At 41.1% G+C, this 21208-nt stretch overlaps 1 protein-coding gene across 1 annotated transcript in view; it reads left to right on the top strand.

Moving 5' to 3' along the window:
• nkpd1 (NTPase, KAP family P-loop domain containing 1) overlaps positions 1 to 19183 on the top strand; it is a gene marked incomplete at both ends in the record, with an annotated part of 36607 nt that extends 17424 nt beyond the window's left edge. The window contains 6 exons of the mRNA XM_079264439.1: positions 10685 to 10813; positions 11890 to 12224; positions 14631 to 15773; positions 16070 to 16129; positions 16464 to 16581; positions 19047 to 19183. Coding sequence (XP_079120565.1) covers positions 10685 to 10813; positions 11890 to 12224; positions 14631 to 15773; positions 16070 to 16129; positions 16464 to 16581; positions 19047 to 19183 — 1922 coding nt within the window. The remainder of the gene's footprint in view (positions 1 to 10684; positions 10814 to 11889; positions 12225 to 14630; positions 15774 to 16069; positions 16130 to 16463; positions 16582 to 19046) is intronic.
• Between the last annotated feature and the right edge of the window lie 2025 nt (positions 19184 to 21208).

Genomic DNA, 21208 nt, shown 5'->3' with positions numbered 1-21208 from the left:
AGGAGGCAGGATCAGCAGGTTGCCGTGAATGTGTGCACACATGCGTTTAAGTTCTCGTATTGGTGAAAGGGTCCAAGAGTGGACACTCCTTGCAACACCACCACCCAGACAAGGGCTCAGTGTGCACCTGGTAGCTATACTCTCTCTCGCAGCAGGATAAAGGTGGATTTCATGGCAGCATGGAGAGGAATACAGAGAGGCAGGTGCACAGAAAGAAAAATGTATAATGATCCCCGTTGTCACAGCCATGACTTTTGGACAGTTCTGGTTGCTCGTATTGTGCTGCAGACGAGATTGAGAATTTTAAGCCTTGTCATGCATCATAAATGTAATACTATATGGAAGTGTTGCTCTCACATGCTGCAGTGAATCAGATATGTGTGCACCATATAAAGAAGAATACATTGCCTTTTATGAGATTGTGAAGGACATATTGTGTGGCAGTCCTCCTAAACATATGCATGTTTCTCTAATGAGTTTTCCGTAGCAGAAGAAAGTCTTACAGGATGACGGAAGAGGCTTAAGAGGCAGATAAGCACAGAGACTATTTACATTGAAATGGCTTTGAGGAGAGATGACAAGGAGAAGTCAAAATGGAAAACTATGACAATGAGATGATCTGATTTTAGGTCTGAATGTGAATAGAAACAAGGTTGAAGGTCGTGGGAAAAAAATAATTGCATAGGAAGTTTGCACCTATAGATACAAGAACACCATGCATATTCTCTCACCCGAGATTGCTCCTGAAGAGCCCTTGTGGCTCTTCAGGAGCAATCTCATCTCTGCCTCTTTTTTCTTCTCCTAATATTTGCTGCAGATGTTTCAAAGAAAAAGTGGATTTTGCGTGGGCAAGGGAGTTTTCATCTCATTGTCTCTGGTGAGATTGTTAAAGCAGATGTTGTCTATAGATCTTTGGGGGTCACAGCATTCTGAAACCTCCATTTGTTGGTGCCATCATTGCCGTGGTAACAATAAAGGACAATCAGTGTGTTTGAATCAGCTTGTGGCAAGAATCTGGACCCCTGTGCCTTAGGGTGAAGACCCCATCATCTTTGCTTGGTGCACAGCTCTGCAGAGGGAACAGAAAAGCTTAAGACATCACGCCCAGATTTTGCAGTGCTTAAATTCGGTATATCTGGCCATTTCTCTGTCCTCTCCCTGTGACTTGGCAGCATCTATAGTGAGACTGATCAATAGATCTCACCAACCAGAGGTCTTGAGGCCAATTAGACTGGGCAAGCAGGGCCAGGGCCATGGCTCGGTGTCAATACCGAAGCCTGTCTACCCTTAGGAAGGATGAATAAAGAATAAAGGCAGATGGATATTTATGGGCATGTAGGTCCTCATTTTTATCACATCTGTGGGACCTCTTCAGGTAAACATTGAAACATTGATGAAGTCGGTATCAGTAGTTCCTGTGGGAGCCAAATCCCACTCTTAACAAGGTAAAAAGACATTTCTGCGGTCGTGGTTGGAGTTAGGTGTTAACTAAGGTGAGGTTAAGGTTCGGATTAGAGAGTAAAGGGTTAGAGTTAAGGTTAGAGATAGAGTTAAGCTGTCCTATAGACTCATTGTAATGCCAAGCAATGTCCTTGTATAAGGTGCATCTGTGTGTGTTTCCTGCATTTACATTTAATGACCATCACCCTTTTCAGGAGAAGTTCCAGCACATCTTAATCCCCAGACCGCACCCCATTTTCAGTAAATGCCTCCTTCACTGTCGGCTCTGCTCCTACATACCAAATAGAGCAGGGAGTTGAAGGACTGCCGATCAAATATCAGCGTCCTACTTTCATGTATAATGCTTTAGCACCCTCTGTTGGTGTTTTAGATTGTAACTTCAGAAAATGTATCTCACATCATCTTACTTGTGCTGATCTTGGATTAATAATCTAAACCAAATTGTTAAGCTTAATTGCATAGTTTATTTAGCAATGGGGCAAAGTGTGGAGAGGGGTATATGGAATAAGAGATGATATCCAGTTGATTCAGTATTGATTTTAAAAAAAAAAAGATTCCAGCAGCTCCAGCCAAGCGATAACTGGGAACAGTCTCTCTCACACACTCACAGTCTCAGTCTCTCTATGACAGTCAAGTTAATTAAAGTAGTTGAACCATCAGGTACTTAGGATAAAGTCAGAATTATTCACCCCAAGCCCTTTCTCTCCTAATCAGACATATGCTGATTAAACTTGACTAAATATTGAGCCTTTTGCTCTAAGAAGTTGTAAAGGGTAGCAAAATCACATATATAGACACAGTTGAAAAAGTTCAGGTTCTGATAGCCACCACAGTGGCGTGAAGGTTTTTATAGGGAATACATAGAGGTTGCCCTGTCTGTTGATAGCAGCTTTTGTGTCAGATATTAAAATGTTAATTTTCCTTTGAGAATTTAAAAACAGTATTGCAGCAGTGAAATAGTTGTCAAAATAATTTGTCTTTACATATAGCAAAATCTTTCCATTATAACTGACACTTTATTAAAAGATGTTGATAGCATAATGTCACTACAAGATCAACAGAGGTCAGAAATCTTAAAAGAGAAAGTAAAGTAGCAGAGAGCATCGCAAAAAATAGAAAAATACTATATTTATAGCTTCTGCTCCAAGGAATGCCAGAAACATTCCTTCCACCACCTGGAGGTCTGCAAGCGATGTCAGGAGAAAAGACTGGCAGGTGTACCCTCTGTCCATTAGCAATACACCACAGAATTCATATGTGAATACAGAATGTTATCATCACAACCTCACATATACAGAGGGACATTTTTAACTCTGCCATGATGTTAAAAGTGATTATTAATGGAGATTGTGTGGCTCACCTTCAGGTAAGTGCTGATGGACTTCCAAGGTCCAGGACAAACGGTCAGGAGTTAAAGACCAAGACCGATCACTTTGCCACAACATTATTGAAATGATAATCATGAAGATTTTTTGTGAAACCCGTACAGGACAGAACAGTGCAGGACTGTTAACACTTGGTCTGTAATTTGTTTCTCTTAGTCCTTTAAGATCCTCTGACATTTCAGTCTGCTGTGTCTGCAGAAACACACACATACATCTACAGTGTTTCACTCACATCTTCAGTAAGTTTCACCTGTCATTTCAATGGATTCATAATAAGAGTACAGCTACATTTTCAGATGTGTTAATAAACTATGTGGATTGTAATTGTGATGTTTCAGCAAAGAAGTGTTTGTGCATTTAGGTGGCCTGCAATAAATTGCTTCACTTTCTCTCTTTGTTTTATAACCATTTCACTTCTTTTTTACAAGGTCCTTGACTTCTTCATCGGCGTCAAGGTGGATTTTCTGCTCTGACATAAAGAAGTACCCAACTTGCGATGCCATCAGTTATTCTTTGATAGATCAAAAGGGCATACTGAGGAAGCTGCTAACATGCCCCTGTCTGCCATAAGTTTCACCTGGATTGAGGAGTCGTCGTCTGCTCATCCTGACTTGGTCTTTCTGCAACCAATTAAGCCTAGATGCTCTTGTTTCAGATTGGATGAGCCCTGCTTAGTTATTTACCTGGATATCCCATGGGCCCCAGGAGTCCAATTAACCATCCAACCCAGAGAAATTTTAAAACCAAAACAAATATTTGCACAGCATAACAAATAATGTCGTGGAACAGGAACTTGCAAAAATGGAAACATAGCTGCCTCTTTTACACAGTAACTAAGCGTGTAAAAGATTTTTAAAACAGTCCTTTATCAGTACCTGAACACAAGTAAACACACAAGGTTATGTGGCAAGGTGTTACATATACCTTTACCATAGTATTATAAACATAATCAAAAATGTCCCTGTAAAGCTGTCTTGTATACAGGCTTTAAAAGGAATATTTTGACCTTGAAATGTTTTTTCTCAACAATAATTTGATGTATTTTGTGAGAGATTTGTGTTGTAAAGTATGTTCCAACACCACGGTATAAGCAGGGTAATGTATAAAAAAAGTAGATGTGCCAAGGGAAATTAGGCTTTTAGCTTGTTTTTCAAAGATTGACTAACCATTTATGTCAAAACAAATTCTTCTCCAAGCACAAAGCTCGATACCGCTCTTTTGGCATCTAAATGCTTTGCATGTCAGTTCCTGCTGAGTACAGTGATGCAGTCACTCACAACCCGAGGGACTCCATGGTAGGAATGCGGTTCATGATTCATGCAGACCCAAGGCTCTTGCATAAAATCATTCATTTGTTCCATTTTTTTTTTCTTGACCTGAAAATGTTGGACAGTTGATGCCAAAAGCTATGGGAAGAATGAGGACCTTGATTTCAGGTACTACCCACTTCACACAGTTCCTCTCAATATGAAGAAGATTGAGATCAGGAGTTAATGCACAGCTTCATACCTCAGAACTAGTATGATTCAGTCACGTATGAGACCTCACTTCCTGGAAAGCTCCAAACAAACAGGCAGTGTGTGTTAACAGGTGCCTCTCCTTTCTGTTATCAGTGTTGTAAACTCTTGGTGGTGTAAGGTTCACTATACCTTTACAGCATCGTCTAGGTCTCTTTGTTTTAAGATTAAAGTTGCTGATTCAAGATAACTTAAAACAAAAGATTACAAGTCTCATTTGGATCAATTCAGGTAAGCTTACTGAGCAAGAAAAAAAACATTTCTGTGCAGGAACGACAAATGAGTTATCCTTTGGAAAGTTTGTGTTTAATGATTAATTTTGTGCACTTTCATCACAAGTTGTCCCATCAAAGTTAATAAGTTTGGTCATAATGAAATGCTATATTGCTTTGGAATTAGTTTTAAGATTAAGATTAAAGAGGAACGAAACCACAAAAAACATTGCTAACAGAGAAGGTTTTCACATAATAGTAATTACTGACACACGACAGTAGACATACTGGTGCCCATAAGAATATAACACCTGAATTTAACAGGAAACTGTGAAGCCAAACCCACGTTTCAGGACATCCTCTCAAAAGATTTCACTTGCCCATCAACAGTTTTCTGAAAAAGTAAGAAAACAAAACTGTGAATTGTTCTGAACTTATTTCACTTATTCTCTCTGCTGTCTCTGCACTGGCAAGGATATCCATCCATATTTCATGTTTTGTTTTGCTTCATTTAGCTGTTGTGTTGTTACACTAGAGCAAAGACATCACACTGAGTTGACAATATCAACACTGTCAGTGTCCAAATGTGTGGAGTTTTGTCTGTCTCTGAGTTTCTAGGAGATAGAAACTGAAAGAGTAAAACTGTTGATATCCTGATATGATATTCTCCAAGCAAGACGAAGCAGGTAGGTTTATTTGTCTAACATAGTTTATGTGCAAGTCAATTCAAAATGTTTACAAGAGACAAGAATTCCAGAAAGATCCCATATAGACATAAATAGGAGAATTAAAGAAACTAGAAAAGAAAAAGAGATTGAACATAAAACAGAAAATCACTAAGTTTGGCACTACAATGTCCTTATAGTGTTCATAAGACACATTAGCACTGGCTAAAATATGGCTTTTAGTGCAGTAAGAAAGTATATCAATGACACTGCAGTTGTCAGTGATAATTATGTGATCCAACTCTGCAATGTTTGGAAAACAAAAATCTGACTGCTGCATTTGTGAACACAAGCTTGCCTTTAAAAACGTAACTTCATACAGGGAGGTTCAGCAACAACTGAGGGACAAAAGCAAACTAATCATGACCTGGTTACAGCCCTAGTTGTTGGACTAACATCTGTGGTTAACTTAGGAGGAACAAACAAAAAGAGCTGATCAGAAACGGTTGTCCAGCACAATCTGCAGGATAGGTTGTTTTTTTTTTTGTCTGTTTAAATTTTATGTAACTAAAAACAGTACCAATGTATGATGAAAAGTCACAATGAATATAGTAAGAGTTATGGTAAAAGTGTGGCTGGGTTTAAACACAAGAGTTTGCCAGTAAATGGTCATGTTATAATTGTTGGCAAGTGTTTTACTCGTGGGGATCCTCCATGTCAGCAGCTGCGTCTGTTAGATCAGTGGGGTTGTTGTGGCGGGTCGTCCTGGCCGAGGTTGTTGGTAGCAGTTCTACACTGCAGCCATATAGCTGTGTGGGCCTCGGCCTGATTCGGCCTGAGTGTTTCCTGTGACTGTGTCTCCAGTGGTCAATCTTGAGGCGGCTTCTCATGTGGACAGATCCTCCAGATATCGTTTCCTCACAGCAGTGTCAATCCAGATAAAGAGATAGAATCCTGAAGATAGTTTTTCTCTTTTTTTTAATTTCAGTATGGAGGGTCAAGGGCAGGGTGGGTTTGTGTGTTTGGTTGCAGTTGTGTGTGTGGTTGCGTGCGTGTAAGTGCTTAATGTTATAAAGCACTTTGAAATGCCACTGTATGAAAAGTGCTATATACACGAAGTTTGACTTGATTTGAAAAACAGTTACTAGATACAGAAGAAAAAATATTGATCCCATTTGTAAAGAAGATAGGCAGTGGAAAAATCCATTGTTTCCATAAGCAATTAAAGATGTCACACTTTTAGAACAGCATTGTGCCCTGGAGATGGCCAAGTCTTGGTTATCATTAAGACGTCCAAATACTTCCTTTACCACAACCTGATCATTATGCTCTAATAGTTATGAGCTTTTAGTTGAGCTTACAATAAGGTTTTTTTTTTTTTTTTTTTTGCAAAGACAGGGAGATTCATGGCTGGTATATGTCTGAATATGGAATTTTCCTGGTAAAAAAAAAAATCAGCAGGGAAAAATAGAGCTGGATGAGCAGAGTTTAGAGTTACATTAGTTTCAGAAGAAAAGAGCTGAAAACACTCAGGCTATCTGGCCAGCATTTTGTATGACAGACAAATCCTTTTATAAAATGACAATATACAGCCGAATACAATTCCAGTTGTTTTTTTTGTTTTGTTGTTGTTGTTTGTACAAAAACACAATACATTTTAAAGAACTTTAGTGCTTTCAGTGGGACAAATGTGTGCAGGTGTTCACACCGATCTCCTTTGTTCCTTTCCTCTGTCATCTTTCTCTCCTCATCCTTTTTCTTGCTCTGGTCATCTCTGTATTTACATGAGGTGAAGTAGCATGAAGTAAAAGGAAACTAAAAAGCAGCTTTGTTTTTTTTCATTATTCAGTTTGTACTTTTATGCTGCAATGGACACACAATCTTTGCATATTTGGCCTTCCATGGCAGATATGCATTTTCACTGTTAAAGCAGTTATTTTCATTATTCAGAATCAAAATCGTGATGCCGCATCAGCTCTGACCTTAATCAACCGCTGGCATCTGCGTTGAAAAGTTGGGGCTTGTTTCAGATAGTGGGTTTAGTCAAATCTGCATGAGTTAGTTCATGCAAAGTTAAAGGAAACTCCAAGTTCAGCTGAACTAAATCTGTGACTGTGGTGTGATAGTCTGTGTGACTAACCTGCTTGCTGGCAGGTTTAAGTCCAAGTTTCCTCTTTAATTGAACATTGATTGAACTAAGCTGACATTAAGGCATGGATGCGAACTGCACAATATATTGTTAAAGCATTGTCATGACAATGTATGTGTGTGTATCACTAGCAGGTTCTGCAATGGAGGAGGCGAATTGCTGGGTATCTGACACACAGGTTTGTTAACTGCCAATGGCAATAATGAAGCCTTTTATGGTAAAACAAAATTTTCCCATGACAGAACGAAACATTTACGCAGTACTGAAAAGCTATTAACAAAATAGCTTTTACTTAAAGGGGTCCTATTATGGTATTTCAAGCTTTCTGAGCTTTCTACAGTGTTAAATCCTCATGAGACATGTGAACGGCGCTGTGTTTTTTATCACCTAAACGCATGTTTGAGTTTGAGTTCCAGCATTCTCCGTTTGGTTTCCATGGCGACAAAAAACGCGTCGTTGAGAGTTTTTTCTACTTGGAAATACTTGTGACGTCCCGGGGGATAAAGTTCGGTGATTGGTTACCTTCTACTGGTTAACAAGGGTATGTACAAATACATCAGGCGGGTGGAAACGTCGGATAAAGTTATTTCCAACGATGGCTGGTGAGTTTACCAAAGAGAGACATCCTGCTGCATTCGTTGCTGTTTTCCACTTTGTTTTCAGGGTCTGATTCAGGTTCCAACATGTAGGGCTGTATGCTATGTGTTGACATTGTCATGGTGTGAAGATGTTGGACCCACATGCAAGATCAAGCAATCTGGAGAATGTGAAAATGGTTTATTGGAGAACTGAGGGGATGGTTCCGGAAGACCTGAAGGCGGGGTTCTCTGCAAAGATAGATCTATGAGAAACGGAATGATGGAACAAATCTCTGGGAAGTGAAGATGTCCTACTTGTTTCGGAGTTGCCGTGAATTTGGGTGGTGTCAGGAGGTCAGAGAGGATTGATGTTGGCAGTGGGAGCCAGTGAGGGTCCTTTCGGTGGAGGGTGGATAGGCAGCACCAAGCTGATCGGATCCGGAGGATAGCCAGTGGAGAAATGCCAGGTTATCAGTAGGGAGTGGTTGCTGGAGATGATTGGCCGCTGGGAGGAAAATCACAGGGAGCTTGGGAGAGTGTCTCTGGGAAAAAACAAGAATTCTTAAAGTTTCTCTTAAGGGTTAGAGGACACAGGTATTCGCTGGAGGGCTTAGGTTTTACCACAGAGGCTCAACACTCAAGCAACGAAGGACTGGCAGTCAGCTCCAGATATAGTGCTGGTAGATGATCCCTAATTCTCCACAGGTGTGCTGGTCTGCACACCTGTGGTGAAAACACCCTCCAGAAAACGGTTCCTCTGGCTCCCATTGGTGGAACCTGAAAAATGCTTCAAAGAACCCAGACCCCCTGGCCGACATTGTATTTTGTTTTTTTTATTGAGTTTATAATAGCCTAATACTTCTGTTTATGAGATGTTACAATGACGGCAAAAGCAGTTGCGGTGCGCGCTCCCGATGTAGTGCAGTGGCGGGAGGCAGGGCTTAATGCGGAAGAGTCTCAATCCACTCGTTTTGCCCGCAGGCTGATCTGACAGCCTACGGAGAGGGTCAGTCTGAAGTAAATAAAGCTATTTGTGACAATAACTCGATTAATCCCAGCCCTTCTGGTCTCAGAAATAAAAATAAATTAGCCTGAAATGCACATAATAGTTCCACTTTAACAAAACTGGAAACTGACTGTAGTACTATAACCTCTGTATTTGTTAGGATTTCTAAGCAGGATTTGCTGCATAGATTGAAGATATTTCCATTAAGGAAGCTGACATGAAGAGGAATCCGTCCATAGTATTAATGAGCAGGTAGCTGGAAATGATGAGATGTTAAACAGTATTTTAATGTTAGAAAATAACAAGAATAAATTATAACTTTAGACTGTGGCTTCTTTTCTTCACTTTCTGGAAGCTGTTTCTTAGGGGTTTGGAAGAATTGCTGATGTGTGTCAATATCAACCATAACCTCCTCCCCCCATTACTTGTTTGAGCTTGTATGGTGCCTCTGGGTGGAATACCACTGCTGAGCAAATCACATGTTAAAGAATTTTTTTCACTTACGTTCCAGCTATTTCCTCCTTTTTTCTTGCATATCGAAGACCGTTTTGGTGGAAGCAGCATGTCCCATCATATAACCATGGTGGAAGAGCAAAAAACAGGTGGGGGCTTGTAAGCACTATTTTATATCTTGTTGAACACTCAACACGATACAACACTCAGTATCATTCTATTACTTAAAGCTCTTGACCAACTATTTTGGTAAAAGCTGGGTTTGCAGGTGTTTGTGTAACTTTACATACATTTTTATGCCTGTAGATCCGTGAGCTTCACCCGCCATTCTGAGCTACATATCTCAGACCAGAAGGACTTTACCTTGTCTCAAAACGTTTAACAATATATGAATATTACATACATCGATATATGTATGTAATATTTGTGTATAACCAGAATTCTTATCTATGTCCAAACATGAACAAAAATATAGGGTTCAAAATATTGATTTTTGTACAATCACCACCACAATGGTAGCAGTCACAAAACGTCAGGTTTTGTGACTGCTATGACAAGCATGAATTTCAGATTTAAATTTGAAGTGTCCCAGGGTAGTCCAGTCAAGAAATAATTCTTGTATCTAGGTGAGACATGGGCCATTCTGCATGGTTTTACAACCTCCAAGATGAGGCGTTTCACCTCCAGCAAGCTGGCCTGCCAGCATGTTGCATGCACCACTTGTACTACAAGTCCGATAATGCTCTGCATTTTCCCTCAAATCAAAGGCTCCTCAGTAAGTCTATGTGGCTCATTTATGAAACAAGCGCCCAGAATACAGGAGGAAAATGATGGAAGTGAACTGGAAACCTTCTCACTGAAGCTGATGGACATTATCCTGAAGCCTATCAGAAATGAAAGCCATTCTTAGAGAAAGGAAGCCGGATGAAGGCTGAATTCTGCCAAATGAAAAATCACCTGTTAAATGCGTTTTCATTTCAGCTCGTTTCAGGAAGTTTTTACTAAAATAAAAGAGTGTTTGTAATAATGAAAATAATGTAATAATGAAAAGACCATATTGTCCAGGAGATTCTGTTGCCTCAGTTTCTGGTTTTCTACGCGTTGTTTTTTGTAAACCGTCTCCAAATAATCCTTTACCTTTAGATAACCTGTAAAAAAAAAAAAAATGTGGCTTTCAATAAAACAACCACAGCAAAAATAAATATGGATGCAACATAAAAACTTGAAAATCAATTAACCATGCTGTTTTTCCTTGTAGATCTGCTTTCAGATGACACTTATGCCTACGCCCTGTCCAAGATCCTGACAAAGGTTTCAACACCTGCAACTGTGGGGCTCTACTCTTCATGTGTGGATCGAATAAACCTGATCCTCAAAAAAGTAGAAGGTATCTAAACATCATGTCAGAGCTTTCTGATTATCTATTAATCATTCCCGAAGTCTGTCACAATGTTTAAACAGCTGAAATTTGCCAACAGCCATAAACCTCAGATAATTTACAGGCTCACATGGTTTATGACACTGTTTCTGGATCCACAGAGTGCAGCACTGTAGTGTGATAGCAGGAAGTAGGTGTTCAAACTAATGTATTGTGACACAAAGCAAGGCAGTTTCATTTGTATAGCACCTTTCTTGTACAAAGGCCTTTGCATAACATATTAAAAGTATTGCAGATATTGTGAAGAATCATAAAAAAAGACCAAAATTCATGATTAAAGTTATAATGTCATAACATATGTTGCCAGAAAGCAACTAAGCTCCTTCCTGGTTTGTGGAGTAACTTCACGCCACCTCAGAACTGGCTCAGGATTTAATGGCTTCCTCACAAGTAGCTGACAGAGAGGGAAGATCACTATGCTCAAATAAGTTCACCTTGCACATAAAATATGTTATGTTGTGTTTATCAGTGAGTGACTGAGCAGACAGAGTGGTGCAGGTGCAGTTAAGGGCTCCCATAGAAAACACATGTTGTGCTGTCTTGCGGTGAAAAGATCATTATTTTATTTTAAACCTTGGCACATTTACTGATGTTGGATAAGCTTGACGCTTACATAATGAAATTCACAGAAAAACGAGGCGTTGAGATGTTGATGAACACTTTTCACAAACGCTACATTCATTCTTTCAACCTTGTCTTTGATTGAATGTATTTCTGCAGAGGAGTCAGACTGATTGTTTCTTCCCTGCAGCAGGTTTCGGAACTCGAGTCACGCTGTCGGGAATTTTATCTGTTGCTGAGCACCCAAATAACATTCATCAACTTATCATTTTAATATTAAACAGAAAATTCTGAAAAAAGACAACAAACTGTCTTTTTTTTTTTCTTTTTACATCCAAACCAAATTCTAATTTGTATCATGTCTCTAGATATTTTTCTCCCTTGATTTCTTATTACTCTTTGATGCATCTCAGCCACCTACATGCCCACAAATATAAATACTTTATTTGTTTTTATTTCCACAGTCTACATGGATGAGGAGGCTTTAAAAATTGAGCAGGGCTATATTGGAAGAAGAAAGCCCCAACGTAATTGTTCATGTAAAGGGGGAAGCGGCTTCTTTGCTCTCATTTTTCGGCTGCTCTTCTTCAGACCTGTTTGGACAAAGAAGAACCAGAATCAACAGAACATTCGGTTCATTAAAGTGCACTTTAGTGCCTGGCATTTCGCCGGCAGTGACCTGCTGTGGGCTGGCATAGCCATACGACTGTTTCATGCCATGGAGATGAGCTTTGGGAAATTGAAAATTGCACTCTATCGTGTGGTTCAACATGATGAAGAGGAGGAAATCAAGGAAAAGGTTGGTCAATAGTCTTAGTTTTGGTTCTTTCTTCCTGTATGTGAAGACTTTTTTGTGTAGGCAAAGACTCATTTGTGGCAAAGTTGGAAGCACCTGAAGTCGTCTTAGAGAGGACACTGCTTCTACAAGAAACCAGTACTTCATTTCCTTTATTATTGCTTATCTTCTTTAATATGTAACACAAGGGCACAATAGCTACCTTGAAGCTATTGCATGCCTCGATCAAAGTATGTCAGGAGAGATGGTGAAAAGCCTGCTTGTACAAAGCACAGCATGAGAAAAATTCACTTATTTGTTCAAGTCAAACATTTAAACCTTTTCAAGTAGATACTAAAACTAAATAAGTGTTCGTAAAAACAATATAGGCTCATGTAAAAAGACCCTGCAGCCATCCTGCAGCTTTTTAATGTTATAACCTACACACACACACACACACACACACACACACACACACACACACACACACACAAACTCACAGTCATGTCCTAAATACCAGCATAAGTATGCCACCATCATCACAAAAACAGTTAGCTATACTCAATTCAAATGCAAACCACCAGTACAAATGCTAGTTGACTGTACTCAGTACAGCAACTGTACTGTACTGCTGTACAGTACAGCTAACTGCGTCGTAGCAAATGAACTGTTTTTACATTTTTCGTGAATCACACTTTTTTATCCAGCTTGTAAAAGCTTTGGGAACAAACTGCCGCATTATGACATTTTTGGTTGTTTTTTGTGACCTGGACATTTTTTTTTCTTTTTGCCAATAGCCATCATTGTATAGTTTTATGAATGCCACTGATTTTATGTGTGGCTTGGGAAGAAAAAAAAATCCCTGAAATGTGCTGGAATGGTCAAGTTTGAATAGTGAGTCTGTCTAATCTAGGGTCGTCCTCAAGGGTCACTGTCCTTGCCAGTTTTCAGAGCATCAACACGCCTGACTCAAATTAAATAGATACAACAGCTTATAAAGGATATATTGAAAACTTGCAGCATTTTGGCCCTCAAAGACTGGAACTAAACACCCCTGGTCACATCCATACAAAATACATCTACCCTTTATAAATAAAATTAGGTGTTGACTGATCCTGTCAGGCATGTTAACAGTAAAAACAACCAGAGCAGTGGTCTGGCTCCTCTTGATAATTTCTGTATTATTCTTTTGTCTGTTGCTTATTTTACACATTAATCCTTTTACTGACATGAAGGGTGGGAGAAAAAGAAATGAGGAAATAAGTGGAAGAAGGAAAGAGATCTAAGAGAAGATAAAATAGAAAGATGGATTTACCAAATAGAAAGTAACAACATGAGCTGTTCAATCCAAACAGGAAAAATCAGACAAGCAGCTGCAACACCTGTAATGAAACAGAAAAGCACCTGCAACAACTTCAAGAAGACAAAACTGACAATCATCAGGGCACCTACAAAAAGACAAACAAGTTAAAAAAAAAAAAAAAAAAAAAAAAGCCTTAATAACAACAACAAAAACATCAGCAACACAAAGGAAAAACATGAACATAAATGTGGTTATTAGTGATAAACCCACAGTGGCTGGATCAGCATGCAGGTTTTTAAATGTGTGGGTCAATATATCAGGAAAGTATGGTGATCAGTGACCACACAAATGAGACCAAACCCCAACAAATATCAGTGGCAGGTCTGGGGGCCCCCAGGACCTGGGAGATCAGCCATTATCTCAGAGCATGACTCCTAGCCAGCACACCAAAGGGATGAGCATGCATCTATGCAGAAATTGGCCTCAGCCATGAATCATAGGTTCCAGGAAGCCAGGAAAAGCCCTGGTAGGTGCTCGCCCTTCAGAGGCCAACAGAGCATAGTGCCCCAAAAGCCCAAGAACAAAACCCCACCTCCCCTCTGCACTGCCCCAGGGCAGAGGCCACACAATGCCCTGAAGCACCATGTTCCACTGGAGGGCCAGCACCCATCCCGATGTCCCAAACAGGGACCCTGAGGAGCAGTGAATTACCCATCACCAAAGCACCAGATGAAGGAATAACTTTTGGAAAAATCAGATGATTATAAATTTTGATCATTATTATTTGTGAAAGTAACAATATTATAGGAATCAATGTCTGATTTTTGTTATTGTTTATAAGTCTGCTGTATTTTTGTGTATTACCTACTTCTCAGCAGAGCTTTTTTTTTCTCTTCTAAACTCAGGTTTTGACAAATGACACTTCAACAGACTGGAAATCCAAGAAGATTTGCTGCTGCCCCCTGTGGGTTGTCGTCTTGCTCCTTCTTCTGGTCGTAGTTATCTTACTAGTATTATGGTTTACTGGAGACCCTTTTAAATTTGAAAACATACTAGAAGTCATACAAGGTACGCTCATTGCCTCATGTGGAATCCCTGCAATTAAAGCACTGACATTTATCTATCAGATTGTTAAGAACCTAATATTCAGCCAGGATCGGAACATTACAATGCAGATGGACAGTAAGCGGATCAGTAGTCAACTAGGCTTTATGAACGAGGTTAGGAAGGAAATGTGGTTTTTATCTCGCTTCATCCAGTTCATGGAGGTGTTTGAGAGGAGGAGGATACGTGTTGTGGTGAAAATCACCAGTCTGGACCGCTGCTCCCCAGAGAAAATTGTTTCTGTTCTTGAAGCAATGAACATACTGTTTTCAGATCAGGAGAGCCCGTTTATTTCCATTCTGGCAGTGAATTCGCATGTTCTTTTAGAGAAAATAAAGTTTGCAGATGGCTGTTTCTGCAAAGAGGACAGAGCTCATATGCTGCTGAATCGCATAGTCACTCTGCCCTTCACAATCCCACCGCTGGACAAAGTCGTAAAGCGCAATTTATTTAGAAGCATCTCTGGCAACACTGAGCCCTCATCAGATGTGCCTTCAGTGAAGATTGCATCTGGCAATGAGCTACAACCACTGATGAATAAAATACCACCATCCCTGAATGTAGAGTGGAGTGACTTAGAAGATTTTGTCGAGCCTATCCTGAAAACTAGTGAAAGTAAACTAACAGAGTATATGGTAGATGATGCCATCTCTATGAGGAGGGTAATCAACTCTGTTTGGGTGTCAGCAATAATCATGAAGACCTTGAACAGAGAGTTTCGCAAACCAGAGGATGTTGTGGCATGGGCGGTCTTAGCCAATCAATGGCCCTGTCGACTCAGCTGGATCATCCAGTGTGTGGAAGATGCCAGCCAGAGAGCAGTCATCGATGAAACGAATGCAGATGCCAATCTGTCAAAGAGCTTATGGGATGTCTTTAATGAGTCTAGACAGGAGCTGTATGTCATGAGTTCACAGATTCACGACCTTCTTGAGCAGGATGGAGATCCTGAGGTGTTTGAGAAATTACTCAAGGATTTCAAATTCACCATAAAAAACTTGAAGACATTTCAAAATGTGATGGTGAATCTGGATCAGTCAATAAAGAAGGAGCTGGCCCAGATCAGAGGAGCATCCAGGCTGAAAGATTCGGGTTGGATCAGGGACCTGGCCCCTCTGCCGATCACAGCTGTCATCAACATGAGCACAGCTGATATATGCCAGGAGGTCAGTATGTTGACCTTAAAGTTATATTCTTTGAAAATTCAAAATTGTTGGTCTTTGGCAAACCTTAAAAGTTAGTGCTCTTCAGTCTTTATTTATTAGGTCACAAAGTAGCTAAATCAGGGGTGGGCAACTCTGGTCCTCGAGGGCCGCAGTCCTACAAGTGTTCGGAGTTTACCTGCAGATCACCGGGTAATTAGCAGACTAGTGCAATTTAATGTCAAGGATTGCACCAGTTTGCTAATTAAGTTAGATGTGACTCAACTGTGTTGCAGCAGATATACTCCCAACACTCGTAGGACTGCGGCCCTCGAGGACCGGAGTTGCCCACCCTTGAGCTAAATGAATCCTCTATGAAGGTAACTGAGATTAACAACCTCAGTGACTTGAAGTTAAATATGTTTTGAAAATGGATACAATGCTTAAATTTGATTAGTTGTGGGTGGTGAATTAGGAAGCTCATGAACTTTTATTTATTTTTATCAATCAATCATTGATCGATTTATTTATTTGTATGCTTTATCTCATCTTCTTGCTCTGAAAGTTACAATCAATATAGTTTTTATAAAGCTATAAGCAAATATAGTAAAAAAAATATATTTTACATGTTAGTACTTTCATCCCATAACAAGTTAGAATGAGTATTTTTCCATATTTATAATCATGGTTTTTTTTTGTTTGTTTTTTTTCCAGATGAAGAGGACAGGTTTTGAAAAGTACATCAAAATCGTGACCGACAATAACATCAATGGTTCAGCGCTGATCTTTGGTGATGCAAAGGAACTAAAAGCCCTCCTGAATATGACTTTTGGTGAATGGGCTACTTTTAGACTGCACTTTTTGAATTTTCCCTCTTATATCCAACCACAGTACAACAAGCTGCCATCATCTACTCATTGTGGCAATCAGCCGTCAAAATTCCTCCAAGTGCCCCATTAGGACTCATCCAACACCAGTCTGGCTCACAACTGTATATAGAAACTCCAGTTGCGGAGATTCTAGTTCTGGCTCATGCTTGCTGATGTTACTAATGAATAACTTTAAACAGAAGATCATGATCACTTTAGTTATCGTGTGTCTTTGTAATACAAGTGGTAAAAAGGGCAAACCAGCTTTTGTTCAAATTTGAAGCTTTCCTGCTGATTTAGCTGAAATAACAGCATCTTGAATATTTGTGAAAGTGTAAATTTTTCTAAAAATATATGGTTGTTTCCCTCTGCAAGCTGTTTTTTTTTCTTATTAAATGACTGCATGCCTTCTTATTTGCTTCCTCGACCACTTCACATGTTTTCTACAGACTTTAGAAGTGTCTCAACTTTTGGTAGTATGTATTATAAACTGTTTAGGGCCACCTGGAGCTACTGTGTATTATGTTATGAAATATATATCACCAGTAAATGTTGTTCATTGTCCAGTTTTTTGTTTTTGTTTTGTTTTTTTTTTATCTATATTTTTAATGCAGGAACAAACACAAAGTTTGGGAAACGACAGTAATTTTTTTTTTTTTTTTTGTCTTGTCCAGCATTTAAGCAAGCAGACTGATGTTCTGGATGCTGTGTTCTGCTGAGCAAATTTATTTTGCCAAGGGGAACTTTTATAGATGTAATGATCCCCTTGTATTTCTTGATTCTTATTTTATTTTTCTATTTGCTTTGGATAATAGTTTGTATTACAGAGTTTATGCTGCTGGACCTGACCGGAAAGGACAGGAAAGGGGCAGAAAGAGAACAGAAAAGAGAACATAAAAAACAAAAAGAGATCAATGCATACACGTATGCACATACATACCCACCTACATATATATGTATATACACTCGCACACACAAATACATACATATACATAGATATACATACATACATACATGCATACATATATACACACACACACACACACACACACATATATATGTATATATATATATATATATATATATATATATATATATATATATATATATATATATATATATATATATATATACATACATACACACACACATATCCACACATATACATACAGACATATACATACATACATATGTACACACACATACCCACCCACACACATAAATATATACACCCACACAAGCCAACTCTAGATTCATGGTCCCTGTGGAGAACAAAACCATTGACAACTAGGAGGACCAGAAACTAGCAGGTTAAATCAAAAAGACAGAAAGAGAGCTACCTGCTATTAATGAATAAACTTGCTGGATGACTCAGTGACTGACACATGCAGAACATTCATGCAGAACATTTAGAGTGGAATGTGTTCAGAGAAGAGTGATCATGCCAATGTGACCCCGCCCGCCTAGGGCTAGAGGCAGGCCAGGAGAACCCAGAGACCCGGGTAACCGACAGTCACCCCCAGGCACAGACCCCAACCACCCCACTCCGGAGCCAGCCATGCATCCGCCCAGGAAGTGGCGAAGGAGGTCCCCAACCAGAGTCCCCCGCAGTCAGGGGGAACAGGCCCCAGCAGGCCCAGGCCGGCAAGGGCCGATCCCGCCGGGCACCAGCCACCCAGGGCAGACAGAGCGCAGGCCCCAGGGTCCCAAGAGCCCGAGAGCAGCCCCCCGCCCCCGCAGGCAGAGGGCACAGCCCACACCGACGAAGGACCAGGATCCCCAGACCGCCACCTAGCGGCAGCCAGGTCGCACCCCAGTGTGCCAGCTGCGCTCCCCGGGTACAGGACACCACCCCCCCACCACCAAACCCCACACACATATACATGCATACCCTCCCTCCCCCAACACGCACTCCCCTCTCAGCCCCCATCCACACACCCCTCCGCAATCCACACACATCTCCCATCACATACACAGCCCCACCCCACCTCTACTCACTCACCCATAACAAGTCACACAAACCCCAACTGACCCCGCCCCCACACACGCTCACACCCCGCCACCCCATCCCTCTACTTCTACCTAACCACACATGCCCCACCAAACACCCCTCCACCACCCACAGCCCCCCCACAGACACCCTCACTCCTCCAACACAGGCACACCCCATTACATACAACCCACCCACCAACATACCCCTCCACACACACACACACATCTACTCATCCGCACACATCCCTATCCCCTCACCCCCCTACCCACCTATATCCCCAACCCTAATCCCCCCCCCTAGCCATCCCACCATCCATCTGTAACCCCATACACCTACTCCCACACATCCTCACCTCACCCCCTCCATCATGTCCCATGTGAGATGTACCAGAGGGGGCAGAGGACCACTCCCAGCGTCCCCCCCACCACTCCACAGATGCAGCTGACCCAGCACCCTCCCAGGGCCGGCAACAACCCTCCTACAGCCAGGCCAGCCCAGACTCAGGCCTAATGGATGGCGCTCTTCCCCCACCCGTACCCTCCCCCAGTAAAGCCCCGAGAACAGGGGCATGAGAGGACCCTATGAGAGGACCTCCCCCCCGCTTATGACTGATTGTGAAGTATGTATTAGTTGCAATTAAAATTGAGGGAAGTGCCACGCGGTGTTGGGAGAGGGACCACCTAAGCAGCCCCGCCCACCATACACTGCATGCCCTTCCCCCTAATCATGTGAGTTGTCAGTGTTTTGATATCTGAGTGTAATTAAAACTGGGAGGTGAGCCGAGGCTGTGTGCAGCGATCAAGACCACCTTGATGGCCTTTCTCACCACCCAGCGCCACGTGCACACCTCCCAATACCCTGCCTGTGTGTGATGGGGAGCGGGGAGGAAGAGGGGTTGAGGGATTTAAGTCTGGAGGAAAGTGAGCTTTCCTCCAGTAGGTGAGCCGCCCGCCGCACTTGGCATGCCCCCCACTCCCAGGGCCTCCCAAGGACCAGGACAAGCCAGGGGCAGCCATCCCCGTAACCAGAGCCTTCGGCGACTAACCAGAGAGTCATCACCGACCCAAGAGGGGACCAACTCACCACACGCAGAAGGGGGGCATGAGGACAAAGAAGAGGAGGGGCGGCAGAAGGGGAATCCCAGACCGATTGTCCACCGCCCCCTCACTCACAGAGGACACCCCCACCTGGGGACATGAAGTCCCCCCTTGTCCACACATCGGCACTTTCACGTCTTTCTTTTTTCACTTTTCACATCTGCCACTGGCTCAGCACACACACCTACAGCCACACACACACACACACTTCCCAACACATACAGTTCCACCCAGCCACACCTTCAGCCCACCCTCAAAACCATCCTCCTGACCCCCACATCACATCCAAATCTCCCCCACCCCCATCCATCACATCTACACTTATCCACCAACCCACCACACACATCCACCACCCACTCCCCCATACATACACCCTATATAATAGTTTCGGGGCATTGAGATTTAAGAATTCTGCAGCCCTGATAGGTAGCTGCAAGTTTAATTGATCAGGGGTGTATTTCTTACCTATAATAGATTTAAGTTGGTGGTATTCTAAGAATTTTGTGCTGCTGATTTCATATCGTGAAGTAAATCCATCAAAAGGGAAAAGGTTCCTGTTTTCTATTAAATGTTCTGTTTTATTCCTTTATTCTTCCATTGAGGGAAGTTTATCATTTTCCGGTTTTGCTGGATGTCGGGATTGTTCCAAATAGGTGTAAGTTTGCATGGAATAAGCAAGGACTTGGTTAGTTTAAGAAATTCCCACCAGGCCATTAGTGAGGAGCTGGTATTAATGCTTTTAAAGCATTTTTGGCGTTTGACAGCTGTGCTGATAAATGGCAGGTCTGAAACGACAGTAATTTAACGCTGATAAAAACCAAGGACAGTGTTATGTGATCCAGTTTTAACTGAATTTCTGGTAAGCAACCCTATCAGCCTCCATGGTTTACACTGTAAACTTTTAAGTAACACTCATTCATGAGTTACAGTAACCACGTATTCAAAAGGTGAAAAGCTTAAAAGGTTTATAAATCACATAAGGCAAGTACAACCTGGAATGCATTATTAAAATGATAATATTACCTGAGAACAAGTCCAGTGAGCATCAATTCGAATACTTTTGGAATTTCATCTAACTTTCAGTACTAAGTGCCTATTACAAGAGAGTTAGAGAAACTACTGCCTATAATCTAATTAACTAGTATTACGTCAGTGGTAAATTTACAAGAGCGACTGGATTTTTTGTCAGTTATTACTATAATGTGTTGTGGTTATGTCACGGTTTCATTCGAGCTTGTGGTGTCAACTGTGTCTGTGAATCTTGAAATTATGTAAGTGTGCTGAAGCTGCATTACAGCCTCCAAATACTTAATCAGGTTTACACAAACTACTTTATTACTTCATAAAGTCTATGAACTGAAATTTTCAAACGTGTGAAGGAAAATCGTTTGACCATCCATCATGAAGACACAACACAAAATGAGATTCAGTACAGTGTAATTCTTCACTTCATACAATTCAAATGCAAACTGACAAATTAAATGAAAATGCCAAGCGTTT

The sequence above is a fragment of the Telmatherina bonti genome, assembly GCF_933228915.1.
Source record: "Telmatherina bonti genome assembly, chromosome: 1".
Lineage (NCBI taxonomy): Eukaryota > Metazoa > Chordata > Actinopteri > Atheriniformes > Telmatherinidae > Telmatherina > Telmatherina bonti.
This window is presented reverse-complemented; position numbering and strand designations above follow the sequence as displayed.